The sequence below is a fragment of the Monodelphis domestica genome, chromosome 4 (genome assembly GCF_027887165.1).
Source record: "Monodelphis domestica isolate mMonDom1 chromosome 4, mMonDom1.pri, whole genome shotgun sequence".
Lineage (NCBI taxonomy): Eukaryota > Metazoa > Chordata > Mammalia > Didelphimorphia > Didelphidae > Monodelphis > Monodelphis domestica.
Window position 1 is genome coordinate 205,556,985 of NC_077230.1, and position 17,545 is coordinate 205,574,529.

Sequence of the window (17,545 nt, forward strand, 5' to 3'; positions counted from 1 at the left end):
ATACTTTGATTTTAGATGTTACACCTATCACAGAAATCTTCTCTTTGCAATTTTATTTTTTCCTAAATGGAAATATAAGCAAGATATTTCAGAAAGCTGTTCTCTAAAGATGCTTCTCAAGTATCAATCCTTCCTTGTATCTGACCTTTCATAGATGAGAGTACTTTATCATTGATATTTGGTATAATTCTTGACCTGTTATTTTTTTAAATCACTCATAGATGGTCCATTCATTACACTATGGACTTTTCTTTGGTAATTTTAATATTTCCCAAATATCAAATAAATTTACAATACCTATCTGTTAATCTAATTCTTATTATATGTCCTTAGTGACCCACTTTTAGCCACCTCTTTTTATATTTTCTCCTTGGTGATATTCTGCCACTTATTTGTGCCTATGAAGTATCTTGATCTCAAAAATCAATAATAAATTTTAAAGGGGAAGAGAAAAAAATGAAAATCAAACATAAACAACTGGGAAGATGTTTTTTGTAGTTTGTATGGATTAAATAGACTATATTTAAAAGACCCTGCAATTAGAAGACTATCAAAATAGTCCAGCACTTAGCACCATACCTGTCAAGAACATTAATAAATGTTGATTGATTGATTTTTAAAATCATGGAAACAGAGGATCATGGATTCTCCTAGTTCAACTCCTTAAATTTACAGATGAAGAAAGTGGAGCCTAAGGAGGTTTAGCAACTTGTCCAACATCACATAAGCATTACACAACACAGGTGGGATTAGAACCAGAATCTTTGACTTTAAAACCAGTTTTATTCCATTACTCAGACTATTTATGAAAATGCTCTTCATCATAGGAATCCCTTTTAAAATGAGTTATTATATTAAAATCACAAAATTTCAGTGCAAAAAGATGAGGAAGTATCTCATCTAACAAATATATTTTATATAGCGAAAAAATATTGTTTAGACAAGAATAAAGTCAAGCCAAATTTACTACTAACTTTCAGTTACAGATTTAAAAGAAATCTTAATTTACTAATTAGTATGGTCAAGTAAGGATTTAAATTCAAATATTATTTATACTACACTACATTACATTATGTTATATTCCATTCCATTCCATTATATTATATTTATATGATTTAAGAACATATAGTTCACATTTATATATTGCTTTGTAGTTTTGGAAGCATTTTGCTAAACTACTGTTCACATGTAGATATTTATATCATGAACAAATGCAAACAAACCACAGCATATAAACATGTTGTACTCTAAAAGTATATGTGTGTATAGGTTGTCTGTTATTTGGAACCTGGGATGGATTTTTTTTAAGGAATTAGTTTATGAACGTGGTAGGCAAATTCTAGGACAGTCTACAAAAGTCTGTAACATATCTGAAGTCTTCACTGATCATGTGTAACAAATTTTTCATGGGAAAATTCATTCAGTATTTTAGTTTGAGATATTGAAATCCCATTTCCCGTCTCATATTTGTTTGTCTCTTCTGTGACTTCTGACTACGCTGTCTTTTCTTCCCTGGCCTGTTGTGGAAAAGAATGGAACTAAATGCAGTTTCACATAGGGGGCTATTTTTTTTTTTTAGGCTTTCCTAAGATGCCATCCATCAACCTTTTCTCCTGACCCTAACTTATTCTTAGCAAAAAGAAAAAATGGACAGAGCTTAAAAGGACATTTTTCTTTTCTACTCTCCCTCTCTTGAATTTTCTCCCCTTGAAATTTAGGCTACTTAGAAACAGCCATCCATAAGTGTTAAATGGTGACTTTTTTTTAAAAAACAAAGGACTTAAGTAAGACTAATTTACATTTCTGAAGGAAAATGTAATTCACTCTTTCTGGGCTTAGGTCATGGGAGTTAGGTTAGGGGCAGGAACCTGGGATAAAGAGTAAAATGTGGCATTTGTGAAGCTAGAGGAGAGTGATGACTTACAAATAGAACTTGTGTTTAGACTGGGAAAACAACAGCAATACTCCCCAGCTGCCATCTGAGCCTCCTTGTCATTACACACAGCCACTACCAGTCCTGCCAGTCATCTGGAACCCCACTTTGAACAGTCCAGGAGTGAGGTGAGAATTCTTAGGGCCCAAGCTGAAAGAGGTCTTAGAGATTTCCTTGACCATCCTTTTCATTATAGAAATTTAAAACAAACAAACAAACAAACAAACAACTCCAGACAGGTTAAAAATCTTGTACCTGGTCACAAAGGCAGAAATTATGTTTTCTAACTTCAAAATTTAGTGTTCATCTTTTTACAGTCTCATCTCTAGGGAATGAAGGGAAACAGAAAGGAGAGAAAGTAATCGCACTAGACAGTAATTGGCAAATAAAGATAGAGTCAAACAGGAATAGCTAGCACCATAGGAACTCTATCTTTATTTGCCAATTACTGTCTAGTGGGGAGTAGATATTTCAGGGATTGCCCCAAACAAGTAGAAATCTATCTTAAATTCTTTTTCCTAAAAGGCATTAAGTGTCATTCACAACCCAATGAATCATTAGAACCTTTCTTTGTATACATATTATCAGAAGTGGAGCCTTTAAGGCCACACTACTCACTGTCTTAGTTCCTCTCCCCAATGGAGATAAAGATATTGGAAACCATATTGTATGACTAAAAAGCAAGTTCACTCCTTGTTTGATGAAATTACATTTATTTTCTTCAAGTGTGTTTGTGTGTGTATATTCTTGGACTTCTCTCATTCTCCCAAATCTGAAACATTATTACTAAATATTGTCATTGAACAACTTGTTATGTGATGAATTTAGCCTTTAATTAGAAGTTTGGGGTCATCAATGAACACTGGCACAATTCTGGAAGATAATCTGAATCTGAAGTGGATTGAAATATTTGACATCTCCCAGTTTCTGGTTAAACCAGTAATAGTCTGATTTAACTGTAACTTGATGGGGAGAATGTGTTTTATATGCCTTTGCTTTTCACTTTACTAGAGAATTAATACATGCTGATTATCCAAAGTCACACTTTATGCCCCTAGAGAATATAATAAATGTCATTTTCAGTGAATGTTGTAAGCATGCACTTTGTGCAAGCTTCTTATTTTGTAAGATAGATTGGTTTTGCTTCTAACATTAGATGTCTATATATTTAATATATTTCTAATTTCCTTACTTAACAATATAATGCATTTATTGCTAAAATGTAGTATAATTTCAGAAAAAAACACCCAATCCTCACAATAATTATTAATGTATCATCAAAATCCTAATTTTATATTTTGGTCATGTACTTTGTTATGTTATTAAACCTCTCCTTAATCTATGTTGCCAGATATTTACTTTTATTTTTTTAACCAAATGTTCTTATGATATTAGGAGTAACTGAAGTACACTAAAGAAAAACAAATATATTTCTACTGATTCATTTTGAGAAGTTTGAAAAAAGCATGTATTCTGTTCATCACATCAAAAATGAATTATCTAATAGCAAACCATTAAACACAACATTCAACTAAATAGAACTAAATTGATCTGATGAATTGTGCTTCATTTTCTCTTGACCCCTTATCTGTCAAAAAGAGGGAGATCTGTATGTTTTAGCAATTTTAAAATTCAACACAAAAGGTATTATTTCATGGATTTTTTTCATTAAAATAGGTCATGTTTTTACAAACTAAGTTTGCCTCTCTTAGATTCTGAAGGTTGATGGGTGCTAGAAAGCAGATAGCAAGGTTTTGGAATGTGTTTCTGTAAATGTTAAGATTAGGAGAAAAAAGCTTTTGATATGAAGACAGATCTTGAAGAAGAAAGATAAAAAACCTCCCATTCTCCCTTTCTTCCCTGCCCTGTGTTTCTAAGAGATGGTGCTAATACATTAAGGAGTACTAAAATGTCAGGAGGAAAAATCACTAAGGACAGAAAAATCTTAATTTTTTCAAACATTTTATTTTAATTTTTGTTATTCCACAGTTATTGTTTCAGCATCTATTATTTTAAAACATACCTAAAATTCCTTCACAGTAAATTTTATTTTAGGAATAGTTTTAAAGCATTTTTCAAGGTTATTCTGATTGTGAAGTTGACATTTGCTTTGAAAGTATTAGAAATGAACAATGAAGTGTGGGCTTGGTACCTCATATTTGCTGAATATGTAATTAATCCATTCAGTTAATAGTTTAGGAGAGCGTAGCAATCTGCCTTTGACCCCGCCTTCCAGATGGCTGTGTAGCCAGATACCAAGGCCCCTTCTTAGGTATCCATAGTAACCTGACCATCTCTAGTAAAGTATTAGGGTAATTGTTTTACTTATTGGCAAATTATCACAAAACAGTATCTTTACAATACCTATATACTATCTTCATTACTGGCAGATTTATAATAGTTTCACCAAAATAACCTTTTTTTGTTTTAAAAATAAAAAGACCCAATTCTCACTAACTGAGAAGTTGGTAGGACATAAATTATCTTCCTACTCTAGAAATAATATAAACTATATAATTCAGTGGGTTTAGCAATACATTTTATAAGTCTAGGGGGAAACATTGCCCTTATAGGGAAGAGAAGAGAAGGGAAGAGATGAGATATTAGAGGAAAGTCAATATTTCTCTAACACATCTCAAGTCAGACTTTTCATTATGAATTTTTGAATTTTTATGATTCACTAGAATCTCAAGTCCCAAGTATTCATATAAAACTAATTCAGACCTAAATAAAATTTTCTGTTGAATTTTTCATTTGTTATTTCCTTCTGTGAGCATGCCTCATTAAAATCTAAGCAATTATTATTATTTTTAAAAAAATTTTTAAAACCTTTACCTTCTGTCTTGGAGTCAATACTGTGTATTGGCTCCAAGGCAGAAGAGTGGTAAGGGATAGGCAATGGGGGTCAAGTGACTTGCCCAGGGTCACACAGCTAGGAAGTGGATGAGGCCAGATTTGAACCTAGGACCTCCCATCTCTAGGCCTGGCTCTCAATCCACTGAGCTACCTAACTGCCCCCTTAAGCAATTATTTATACTTTTAGGAAAATACATTTCATATTAGCAGCTATATGTATATGGTTGTTACTAGACTAAGTGTTATTTCTTTTTCAAGCTTATGATTATATTGGGTTTTAGTCAATAAATACTTAGTAGACACTTGTCATGTGTCACAAAAATGTGCTGATTATTGTCCTTTGTCCTCAAAGAGGACCAAAATGGTATCACTGGTGATGTCTTTTGATTCTCATGCATAAAGCGGGTTTAAGTGAGGCAGATTTATACAAAGTCTCTAGCCTCATACTGTAACAGTTAAAAATTTAGGGGAGACTGAGGCAGGTAGAAATTAGTTTCTCTCTGCAAGGAGTATTATATTTTTAGAGGCTTATTAAAGATTAAGGATTAAAGAAAATACAGTATAAGAAACACGTGCCTAGGCCAGAGAGGCCTAGATAAGATAATCTCACATCATGGAAGAGTCTCATCTGCTCCAAAACGGAAGTCCAAAAAGAGTCCTCCTTTAAATAATCATTTGTGTTCTCATCCAGGCAAGAATTCAGTGTGATTACAAATCACTCTGGGGAAGTGGAGCAAAGGATTCTGGGGATTGAAGTCCTGAATTCGAGTCTATTTTCACATTTCCCCGTGTGATCATTTGAAAAAAAATAATTTTTTCAAAAGGATCATGAAAACATAATCAATTTAAAGACGACAATAATTTGAGGCTAAGAGAAAAAGAAAAAAAAAGAATAAAATCAATAATTGCTGAATGCATTGACAGAAAGCCAGTTAGGGGGCAGTCCCCTTTGGCATGAAAGTATACATACAAATAAATGTTCAATCAATCACACCCAAAGTTCATTTTGATCTTGTGCAGCTTGTGGTTTGGAGGCTTCTTCATGGTGGCTTCTCCAACAGTTCAGTTTCTGGATTCAGAGAGGTAGCATCTTCTTTACATAAAATCCTTCTCAAAAGGAATTTAAACTTTGCAATTTAAAATAATAATATTTTTTATATTTCTCTGTGTTGTGGGTGATTGAAAAATACAGGATCACTTAGGGATGCATGGCTGAGGTATGAGGTATATGAATCAATTGATAAGAGAAATTAACAAAAACATCAGAAAAATCAAAAAGAAAGGAAAAATTTCTGGATGAAAATATAGACTATCAAAGTCTTATGTGTAAAAATTCCAAGTAAAAAGAAAAATAAAGCTATAACAGGTCCTTCAATCAGGGCACAATCAAAATGATCTAAGCAATGATGCATTTACCCAGTCAATAGCCAGGACTACAGAAAGGTACCACACTAAGAGAAGTAGAAAAGGGGACTAGATTATAGGAGCCAAGGTTTTGGGGATACTTGTCTGTGAGTATCTTCAGAGTGAGTGTGGACACAAGGAAGGCCTACATCTTAACATAAGTCAAGTGTTGCAACCCCAAGTCTCACACTAGGTTCAAAACCTTTGTATTGGCCTAGAAGTGCATCAATCCATCCTGGATTGGCTTTTCTTTGGCTCTGTGCAATGGCTCTTGTGTGTATATCTTGTCCTGGAATCAGACAGAATCATTAAGTAAAGTCCCATAATTTTTTTTAAAATAATTAGTGGCATCATTTTTATAGTCCTAAGCTTTTTGGGCATGCATTGACAAATGTCAAACTTATAGTACTGAAAAGTCAAAAAGTTAAAGAAAATCTTAATGCTGGTGACATGTGCTTCAAATATAAAAAGGAGAGAAAAAATAATTAGAAAAACAAATAGTATATTGCACATGCAAGAAAAATGTAATAATAAAAGAGCTTTAAAAATTCAAAAATATAGCTTATAATCATTGACACTCTGTGTCAGCTAAGAAAAATATAAAATACAAGGCTTTCTCACCAAAAATGAGATCCATTTCCTCTTAATATCTGGCCATGATCACTGTGAGTAGAAGGCAAATGAATTGAACAAGGTAACAATTTTTCATTTTTAAAAATACAGTAGTACAAATACATAAGTATCAATATCCCCAAAATTCTCAATAGCCCAATTAATTACAATAGCAAACAAACACACTTTCACATTTCACATAAGTTGCTATCTGGTATTTTTTAAAATCTATGAATTGATGGATATTTGTCACAAGTTTTTACAATCATCGCAATCTTTCAACCTTGGTAATAAACATATTTTTAAACAAAGTAAAACTCATTTTGTGTTTAGAACATAATCAAGAAATCTATATATCATTCTGGTGGAAGTAGAATAGTGAGCTGAAGAGTATAAATAAAGGGATGCTCCTTTTTTGGAGGCTTTTTTAGGGGTACAAATGCCCTGAGATTAAATGTCCCAACTTCCATTCACATATTTAGAAATGCGGGAAGGTTGGGGTTTATAAAATGTATTTCACTTTAGCTAGAATTGGTCTTACACCTTGTGTTAGGAGCAGGCAAAAATAACCAGAGATTGTTAAAAAAAATTACAAAAATCATATTTTAAAAAACCCTTAAAATCAGTTGAGATATTTAGCACATAAAATTTTCCAAAGGTTATTATACAATTATAACCAATTCTGAAGTCCATCTATCCTCTATGTGACAATTTACAAAAGCAAAATAGAAAAGCTGTTTTTTCATATATGGGCTTAATTATTACTCTCTCTCTCTATATATATATCTCTCTACATATATATATATATATATATATTCAATATATGGTTATAGGGGAAAAGCAACAAAATTTTAACAGTAGTTAACTCAGTGCATTAAATGAACAGTATAACAGAATAATATTGAATCCAGTAATATATGAATTTAAAATCATAAAGTTATATCTTAAACAAAACAATCAGGAAATGCAATAGAAATACAGAGATTTTTTATAAACCATTGAAGTCTAAAATGCCTTAAAATCATAACCTCCATTCTTTAAAGTTCCTTAGGTGTGTGTTTTTTTGTTTTTGTTTTTTTTTTAATTAATTATCCATTTAAATGTCTATTGTCTGAAGGCAGAGTAGTAAGAGCTAGGCAATGGGGGTTAAGGGATATGCTCAGGGCCCCACAGCTGGGAAGTATCTGAGTCCAGATTTTAACCCAGGACCGCATGTCTTTAGGCCTGGCTCTCAGTTCGTTGAGCCACCCATTTGCAACTTCAAAGTTAAAGTTGAATCTTTGGGCTGAATCTTCTCCCTGACACGCAGGTGAAGTCAATGTAATTACCAGAAGAGTCAAAAGGTATCCTTCTAAATAGCCCATTGCTTTTAAGTTCCTGCTTGAAAAATCTTTTTCTTTTCTCCCTCTAGTCTCTCTCCCCTGCTATGATCCACCCACGTGGCCAATAGTTACCAGCTGGTAGAAATGAGTCCTGAGAGATCTGCTCCAAGGATCTGAGTTGAACAAGGATCAGGTGCACCGGGGTAGGCCAGAAATGACAGGAACGCAGGCAAGCAGGGCTGGGAGCCAGATAGGGGGCTGTCCGAAGTGGATGGCGGTGGCAGGCAGGCTGAGCTGGGTGGTGTGGGCAGCAAACGCAACAGGTCCAGAGTGAGCCTGTGAGCTATCTAATGGCTGGAACAAGCAACAGCTTTGCAAGGGTAAAAAAAAAAAACAAAACAAAACCTTGATCAGAGAAATGTGGCTCAAAAAAATTTCTAGGCACTAGCTATTAAAAGCTGAACCTAAGATCAGAAAAGAATCAGAAGATTGAGAGTTTTTTCTCCCATTAGGTCACCAAAACTGTAAAGATTAAAATTTAGGGAAACTGAGGGCAGGTAGAAATTAGTTTCTCTCTGCAAGGAGTATTATATTTTTTAGAGGTTTATTAAAGATTAAGGATTAAAGAAAATACAGGATAAGAAACACGTGCCTAGGCCAGAGAGGCCTAGACAAGATAATCTCACATCATGGAAGAGCCGCATCTGCTCCAAAACGGAAGTCCAAAAAGAGCCCTCAGTAGGCGGAGAACTCCTTTAAATAATCATTTGTGTTCTCGAATTCAGTGTGATTACAAAGCACTCTGGGGAAGTGGAGCAAAGGATTCTGGGTATTGGAGTCCTGAATTCAAGTCTGTTTTTACATACTCTCTTCCAAAGTCATCTAAGTCTAGAGGCAAGACAAAAGTCATAAATTGTACCGGGCACTGGGGAAACAAATAAACATGAAGAGTCCTTTCTATCAAAAAGCCCATATTCTAATGAGGGGAGACACCTAGACAATATATACCAAGTAGATGCAATGTCATTACAGACAAGAAAGCACCAGTAGACAGGGGAACTGGGAAAGACCTCCTATAGCAGGTGAGATGTGAAGTGAGTTTTGAAGTAAGCCAGAGAAGCATAATAAATAGCACATTCATATGACTACACAAGTTAAAAACCCATTCCTCCTAACAATCCTGTGAGCTAGGGTATTATGAACTCCATTTTATAAATGAGGAAATTGAGATCCAGGGAGATTGATTGACTTGTTATCCTCTAAGTATCTTCTAATACTAAGTAGTCCCATGTTCTTTCTATTCTATCGCCATAGTTCTCTCTCCACACTTCCCAATATTGAGAACGAGTATTGAGGCAAACATGTTTCATGGTTAATTTTTAAGATTAAAAACAAAATATTGATGAGCCCATATTTAAGTTGTATAAAGCAGTAATCATTTAACAAACCAAACTCAAATGATGGAGATAGTATATGTATTAAAATATAACATGTCTGCCATTAAAGAGGTCATAAGACATTGGAGGGTAGCTAGATGATGCATTGGATAGGCGGGAGTCCCGGAGTCAAAATAGCTGCATACATTTGCTAGCTGTGTGACCCTGGGGAAGTCATTTAATTTGTTTGTTTCATTTTCCTCATCTGTAAAGTAAACTAAAGAAGGAAATGTCAAACTACTCCAGTCAAGGAGAGTAGGACATGACTCAACAATGAGATATCTGAGTTCTTAAAATGTTGTCATCAAAGCACAAACTCTTATATCTCCAAAGAAATTAGACTCACTTTTGTTATTGTATCCCCAGAGCATATAATATTGCTTGAAACATAGTAGTCTCTCACAAAATGTTTCTCAGAGAATACAATCAAGCTAAGCATGGAGGGATCTACCACTGAAGACAAACAAAATTTATTTTCTCTGTCTTGTTTTGTTCCTCAAAGGCAGGGATTGTCCTTTACCTTTTTATTTATCCCCTGTGCTTAGCTCTGTTCTTGGCACAAAGTAGGCATTTAATAAATGTTTACTGACTGTTTTGCTTTTTTGTTGTTGTTTGTTAATTTTGTTTTGTTTTAGCCGCAGAAACTTATAAAACTGTTCAGTAAGGACTAGAGAGTTGTTGGAAAAGAATGAACCAAGGTGATGAAACCAGTTACTCTTCACTATAATGAGTTTGGGCAAATCATTGACTTATTAGAGCCCCACCCTGCTCATCTATAAATGGGTTGACTAGATGATCTCTTAGGATCCTTCTAGTGCTGAATATTTAATGCTCTGATCTCAAGTATAAAGTTAGACTTCTTACTCCATAATAACTTTATTCACTTTTTTGTTATCTTTAAGGGAAACTTGGGTTTTTCTCCATATGTAAATCATTTATATACCACCATGTAGCTAAGGCCTGAATTGAGGATTTTCCCCTTTATAATAATTTGTCAGTTTCTAAGTATTTGTATAGTATTAATTTCTCAATTCAAACTTTGTACATGAATGCATTATTTTTAATAGTTTTTAAAATTTGATTTTACTAAGCAATTAACTCATGCTGTCAATGCATAATCTAATTCACAGTGGGTAGAAACAACAGTAATGTATATTTCTTGTGTATCAGGGCATCGTTAGAAAACTCCATGACATATGCAGGGGATGAAATGAAAATTGTCTAAATTACTTAACTGATGTCTAAATTAATTAACTGATATGATTAGTCTAATGCAATTAGACTAATTTTTTCTATCGAAAAATTATGGAAAATCTATGGAAAAAAGATGAGATGCAGTTAGCCTATTATCTGCCAGGGTACAGTTTAGGCACACCAAATAAATGTTCTGCCCCTTAATTTCTCTCTCTCTCTCTCTCTCTCTCTCTCCTCTCTCTCTCTCTCTCTCTCTCTCTCTTTCTCCTGTCCCTGCCTCTCTTTTCCTCTTTCATTCTTTCCCTCTCTCTCTTTCCCTCTTTTCCCCTCTTTCTGTCTCTCTCTCTGTCTCTCTCTCTTTCTTTCTTTCTTTCTTTCTTTCTTTCTTTCTTTCTTTCTTTCTTTCTTTCTTTCTTTCTTTCTTTCTTTCTTTCTTTCTTCTTTCTTTCTTTCTTTCTTTCTTTCTTTCTTTCTTTCTTTCTTTCTTTCTTTCTTTCTTTCTTTCTTTCTTTCTTTCTCTCTTTCTTTCTTTCTCTCTCTCTTTCTTTCTCTCTCTCTTTCTTTCTCTCTCTCTTTCTGTCTCTCTCTCTTTCTTTCTCTCTCTCTTTCTCTCTCTCTTTCTTTCTCTCTGTCTTTCTCTCTTTCTTTCTCTCTTTCTTTCTCTTTCTTCTTTCTCTCTCTTTCTCTCTTTCTCTCTTTCTTTCTCTCTTTCTTTCTTTCTTTCTTTCTTTCTTTCTTTCTTTCTTTCTTTCTTTCTTTCTTTCTTTCTTTCTTTCTTTCTTTCTTTCTTTCTTTCTTTCTTTCTTTCTTTCTTTCTTTCTTTCTTTCTTTCTTTCTTTCTTTCTTTCTTTCTTTCTTTCTTTCTTTCTTTCTTTCTTTCTTTCTTTCTTTCTCTTCCATCCCTCTTTTTTCCTATCCTTTCCCCTTATTTTCTTTCTGGGTAGAGTCAAGAGCTTGTGATCATGAAAGTCTGAATTCCAAATCATACTTTTGTTATTTTGTAACAATGATATCACTTCCTTTGAGATTCAGTTTCTCTTATCTTAAAAAATGGAGGTAATACTAGTAGTACTTATTACTTCACAGGTTTGCTGTGAGGAACACAGAATAGTCTATGTAAAGTGATTTGAAATTTTAAAATATGACATGAATACAAGCTATTACCATTTTAAAGGCAAGCAATATGACAAACATTATGAAGCATCATTTCTATAGAATATATTTCTAGAGGAAATGCTAGTTTAGATGAGGGTTTTTCCCTATTTATGTGGAAACAGGAACTCATTTCTCCATAGAAGTAAGGTCTTACACAGCCGTCATGTTCCCATACAAGCCCACAAAATCTTATTAACCCTTAAAATGCTTGGGAATTTATAACTATCACTATATGTAACAGTATCTTTGGGGGAAATCTGTTCTGACCTCCAAAATGAGATACCATGGAAATGAAAAATAATTAAGAAAAAAAGTTTTAGCATTCATAAGTTTCACACTAAAATGTTATATTTGTTGTTTTTAAAAAATGTAAATGGAACTCTCTTTTCATTTCTCTGTGGGTTTGAAGAACTCCCAAACTTGCTCTTCCCAAACTGCCCAACCAACTTCTTAATTTCCCTCTTTGGCCTCTAGATGAAGTGCAGAAAGTCTCTATCTGATAGTAATCAAATTAGAGAGCCTGGGACTGACTTCCTCTTCATTATTCAGGACAGACCAGAATACTTGACTCCCTATCATGCTACCTTTTCACCCACGGAAGTCAGTGGAGGAGAGGCAAGGCTAGGAATGAAGGTAGAGCTGTAAATAAGAGGCAATGCAATTACAATTATATTCCAGTCTGAAATAAGAACAAGAAAAGAATTTTCTGCTTTCCCATGAAGGAAGAAGGAGTTATGGAGACACATACTATATACTCTTGTGAAGGACCTCTGGAAGTTGGTTATGTATCTCAGAAACTGCTTCCTCCCTCCTGAATATTCCACAAAAAAGGAAAAACTTCACTAACAAGTATATCTTTCAACTATATAATTGTGTTCACTGGTTCTGGATTCAGACTACATAAGTTCAAATCCTGCCTCTGACATTATGAGTATAATCTTGGGCAAGTCTTTTAACCTCCCTGTGTCTTAAATTATTTCATCTCTAAAATGGGGGAGGTTGGGCTATGTGACCTTTAAGGTTCCTTTTAGTTCCATGTCTGTTTCTTTGAATATATTTTAACTTGAGCAACCATGCTCATCCTATCACACCACTTAACAGATCATAAACACATGAATATGAGAGTATATGTTTAATCAAGTGCTACTATCCTTCATTACAGATAAAACATGGATGCATACTCCTGAGGCTTTATCGAAACATTATATTCCCTATAATGCAAAGGTAAAAGCACTTATTACTTCATTTTGCTATGCTGCAATATTATAGTTCAGTTTTGTTTTAAGAAATATTAATTCAATACAACTACTTCCTAGAAAAAACACATTTGAATGACTAGTGGACATGAATTATGCTACAGCTTCACTCTTACTCTGGCAGATGTTTTATTGCCCCCAAACAGGTGATGCTCAGACATGCATGATTGTCTTTGAAATAGAAATGTTATCTCTAATAAATGTATAGTTTAAAGTTTTCCTCCCTACATATATTTTCCTGGAATGATTTTGGTGGCAGATCAGATCACTGTTTTGAATACTATTTTCTGTATGATTGTGACACCATAAAAATGAAATAATCAATGTATTATGCTTGCTTGCATTTTAATCTATAACAGGGAAAACTGGGGGGTAGAGCAGGACCCTAAACATTTGAGAAAGGGACTGCTATATTTTTAATGTACACACTGTGAACATTTTATTATCTCTGGAATGGAGAACAAGAGAACAAGCTAAAAAGAAACCTGCTTTCTTTCTGGGGCATGTTTATTCAAGTTACTGCATTTTAATGGACCAGGCTCTGAATGATGAAGCCATATCCAGTTTCTCCAAGCATTAGCATTTGCTTATTGGCAACCAAGAGCAAGAGTAAACAGGCCTCTTAAATAACTCTATTTTAAAAGGTTTGCTAAGGGGTAAGTGCTTTTTGGGAAAGTTATTGTGAGCAACTAACCTAAAATATTTTTTCAGTTAATACAAATGTGTGAATTTCAAAGTGGAAGAAATGAGAAAGGGATTTAGGGATGTATGAATAAATGTGATTGAGTAGAAAGATCGCATGCAGCAAACCTTTGAAGATATAATGGGAGTGAGGTCAAACACAGTGGGAGACTGTAGGGATATTGTTATCGGCGGAATCAGTAAGCTAGGGAAAAGAGAATGTTGAGATTGGCTTTGGGAATTTATTTCTGAGGATAAATGAGCATTGTTTTGAGCAGGGATGAGAAAGTCAATGATGTTTGGATACAGTATCTCTAGAAGTGCTGTTCTAACATCTGAATCAGCAGTAGGTAACAGAAGCTTTAAAGGTCGGTCCTGGAAAAAACTACTTCCAAAGTTGGTGCTTAGCAGTGAGATTTTTCTAAAGTGCAACAACAGTAGGAGTTTCCTGCTGACTGGGCAGCAAATGGAGGAATGTAGTTGCTATGTGAAACTAGGATAACTGAAGTCATCAAGATCTCTATGAATTTTATTGCAAAGTATACATGGAGATTGATTGTCCTTATTAAAGCCATGTTTAATTAAGTGAATGAGTGGAGTTGACAACACCATCTACTTCTAACATGGATGTTCTTTTCTACAGATAATACAACATTGTGTGAAGTCAGAAACTGGAACTAGAGAATTATTTTTTAAAGAATAGGGGCATCTGTTTGAAAGTTATATCTCATACAAAGCAGTATAATTAATAGTTTGCTGTAATGATGGCATTTTCATACCTTTCAAGTTGTAAACTAACTTATTGAAAAGAACAATGAATTAACCTTAAGTTAATTAACTTTAAGTGCATACATAATTGACACAACCAAGTGTCAAATGAAGTAAGGAATTCTATCCTTTATAATATGCCCTTCAACATATGATCTAATCGCAGGTCTGCTAGATCATTTCAAGATTTTCCTACAGCTGGCTCACATATAAACAGGAAGGAAACTTTAAAGATCCTTAGAAGTTTGAAAAGGTCTTTCTTTTTAGGACTTAGGATAATCATATGGGGTAATAGAGGCTTTTTGGTTGCATAATTTCTGGGTAATTTATGATTATTTCTATGGTAAACCAAGTTCTCTAAGAATTCCAAGGGCCATCTTGTAGTAGAATCTTTCAGAGTCAACTTGGCAGAATTTTGATAAGTCCCTCCTGTGATCAAAGCATTGTTCTAGGTACTGAGGGCAATACAAATCTGGTTCTTGTTCTCATAGAGATTGCAGTCTATTTTTTACTATAATGGGCTCCTTTTAAAGGTAGTAGACTCTTCCTCACAAGAAGTCTTCAAGTTAAGGCTGGATGCTCAATTATCAGAGATTATAGAAAGGGGTTTTTATTTGTATATAGGTTGTCCTAAGCCTTCAAGGTTCCTTCCAATTCTGAGATTGTGTGATAGTGGGAAATAAAAGAAAGATAAACAACTAACGGTTGTAGAAGGAAGAAATTGTTAGATGTCATAAAAGTGATATAAGAAAAAAATACAGGTGTTCAAAGGAAGAAAAAATGTTGCTTCTCTCTGAAGGGAAAACTTTATAAAAGAATGTGACCTTTGAACAGCAGCACATTGAACCATGGGTTTTTTTTTTTTTTAATTTCAATAGGATGAAATAGCAAGGGAACCAATACTGTGTATTGGTTCCAAGGCAGAAGAGTGGTAAGGGCTAGGCAATGGGGGTTAAGTGACTTGCCCAGGGTCACACAGCTGGGAAGTGTCTGAGGTCAGATTTGAACCCAGGACCTCCCTTCTCTAGGCCTGGCTCTCAAGCTGCCCCCTTCATATACTTTTAATAGATTTTACCTTGTAAAAAATAGAGAACAATTGAAAGTTTGAGAATGACATGATTAGAATGGTATTTTGGAGAATAAGTTTGATAATATCTCACAGAATCCATTAGGGAGAGGAGAGACTGGGAGTAGGTAGGTTGTTGGAAGCTATAATTGTATAAGATACAGAATTTAGCAAAAGTAGTAGAAATGGAAAAGGGCAAATGGAGATGGATTTGAGAGAGATAGCAATAGGAGAATTGACAGGATTTCTTTTACTACTAATAGGATTTTGAGGGGTGAGAGAAAGGAAAGAGTCAAAGATAATCAGAGAGTTCAAACTTGGGTGAATAAAAGAATGGAAATAGTATAAAATGATCTGTTACTGAACTTCTTTTATTTTGTATCCTTCATAAATTGACATCCTTATCAAATATACTGATGAACTAAGCAGAGCTAGTAATTACACATAAGTAATAATTTTCTTAGAGAAAAAATTTTTTGAAATCATTATATTATGGTTAAAGATTTCTTCATATTAAAAATACTGGTCGGGGGCAGCTGGGTGGCTCAGTGGATTGAGTGTCAGGCCTAGAGATGGGAGGTCCTGGTTTCAAATCTGGCCTCAGACACTTCCCAGTTGTGTGACCCTGGGCAAGTCACTTGACCCCCATTGCCTAGCCCTTACCACTCTTCTGCCTTGGAGCCAATACACAGTATTGACTCCAAGATGGAAGGTAAGGGTTTAAAAAAAAAAGAAAAAAAATTAAAAAAATACTGGTCTATGGTAAGCATTTAAAACGATTGTCTTTCTCCCCTTTTTAAATATTCTAATGCCTTTACTTTTCCTTTGGAATATTTTGTAGATAAACATTCTTCCGTTTTATAGCAGAATCTATTTCATAAGATTCACATTAAATATTCATTTTGTGCCCATTTTAGATCCTGCATGGATTATGAAACAAAGTAGGTAATTAAGAGGCATTATATACTACTATTCTGTAATGGCCTCATTAGATTTATTCCCATTGCTTATTGACAGCATAAATCTTATTTTAGCCCACAGGGAATCCTGCAGAGTCCTCTACTTTGTTACTTTTCACAATCTCAAAGAAAAGTACAGATTCACCAAGCTTAACTAGTTTATTTAAAAGATTAATTAGACTGTGAATAAAGGTGAGGTGTTTAAACTAGAAAGTGAAAATTAGGGAGAGTAGTAATATGAGTCCAAGAATAGCAATTTTAATCCTAGGGTTTCTTAAAGTTAAATATGAATTCAGTGTAGATATCATTAGAAGGGCAGAGGCCCACAGGTTTTAATTCTTCAGAGAAGGAAGTGTAATTGATCATCATTGGGGGCTTTATTTCTGTTAACAAGTACAGAATTCCAGAGGACTGAGCTCCTATTTAGTTTGCATCCCTTCATCCCTTTTGACAGTAGTTATTCTACCTTTTAAAGATTGAGATTACTCAGGAGACTCTGTTCTCTTAGGCACGCAGTCTATAAAAGCTAAACCCCTGCATGTTAGTTTTCCTTTTTCTGCCCTATATCTAAGAATCCTCTAAAGAGCTTACTAAGAGGAGGGAGGATACATCATTTCCTCCAAAAACATCCCTGACCCTTTAGTAAGAATCTCATTCCTGATTTTTTATCTAGTAAGTCAATGTTCAGCACATGTGCACTGATATAGAGAGGCATTTGATAAAACCTGAATTCAATCTAGAAAGGCAGCAATGGATTTTGGATCATAGTTGGAAGACCCAGGATTAAGACTTGTCTTTGACACACATAAGCTATGTGACCTTGGACCAGGTCAAGAGCAAAACCCGAACAATAACAAAAACAGCAGCAGCAACAGCAGTAAAATATAGGCTAATGTCTGCTTG

The 17,545-nt window shown here is 34.3% G+C and overlaps 1 protein-coding gene across 9 annotated transcripts in view; it reads left to right on the top strand.

Annotated features, from left to right (window-relative positions):
- Positions 1 to 17,545, top strand: part of GULP1 (GULP PTB domain containing engulfment adaptor 1) — a 404,571-nt gene that overhangs the window by 250,835 nt on the left and 136,191 nt on the right. For 7 of the 9 annotated variants that reach the window (XM_056794109.1, XM_056794111.1, XM_056794112.1 and 4 more), the window contains one exon: positions 13,075 to 13,136. In XM_056794109.1, coding sequence (XP_056650087.1) covers positions 13,075 to 13,136 — 62 coding nt within the window. Of the gene's footprint in view, positions 1 to 10,196; positions 10,262 to 13,074; positions 13,137 to 17,545 lie in introns of those variants that run through there. The other 2 variants (XM_056794113.1, XM_056794114.1) reach the window with 2 other exon arrangements.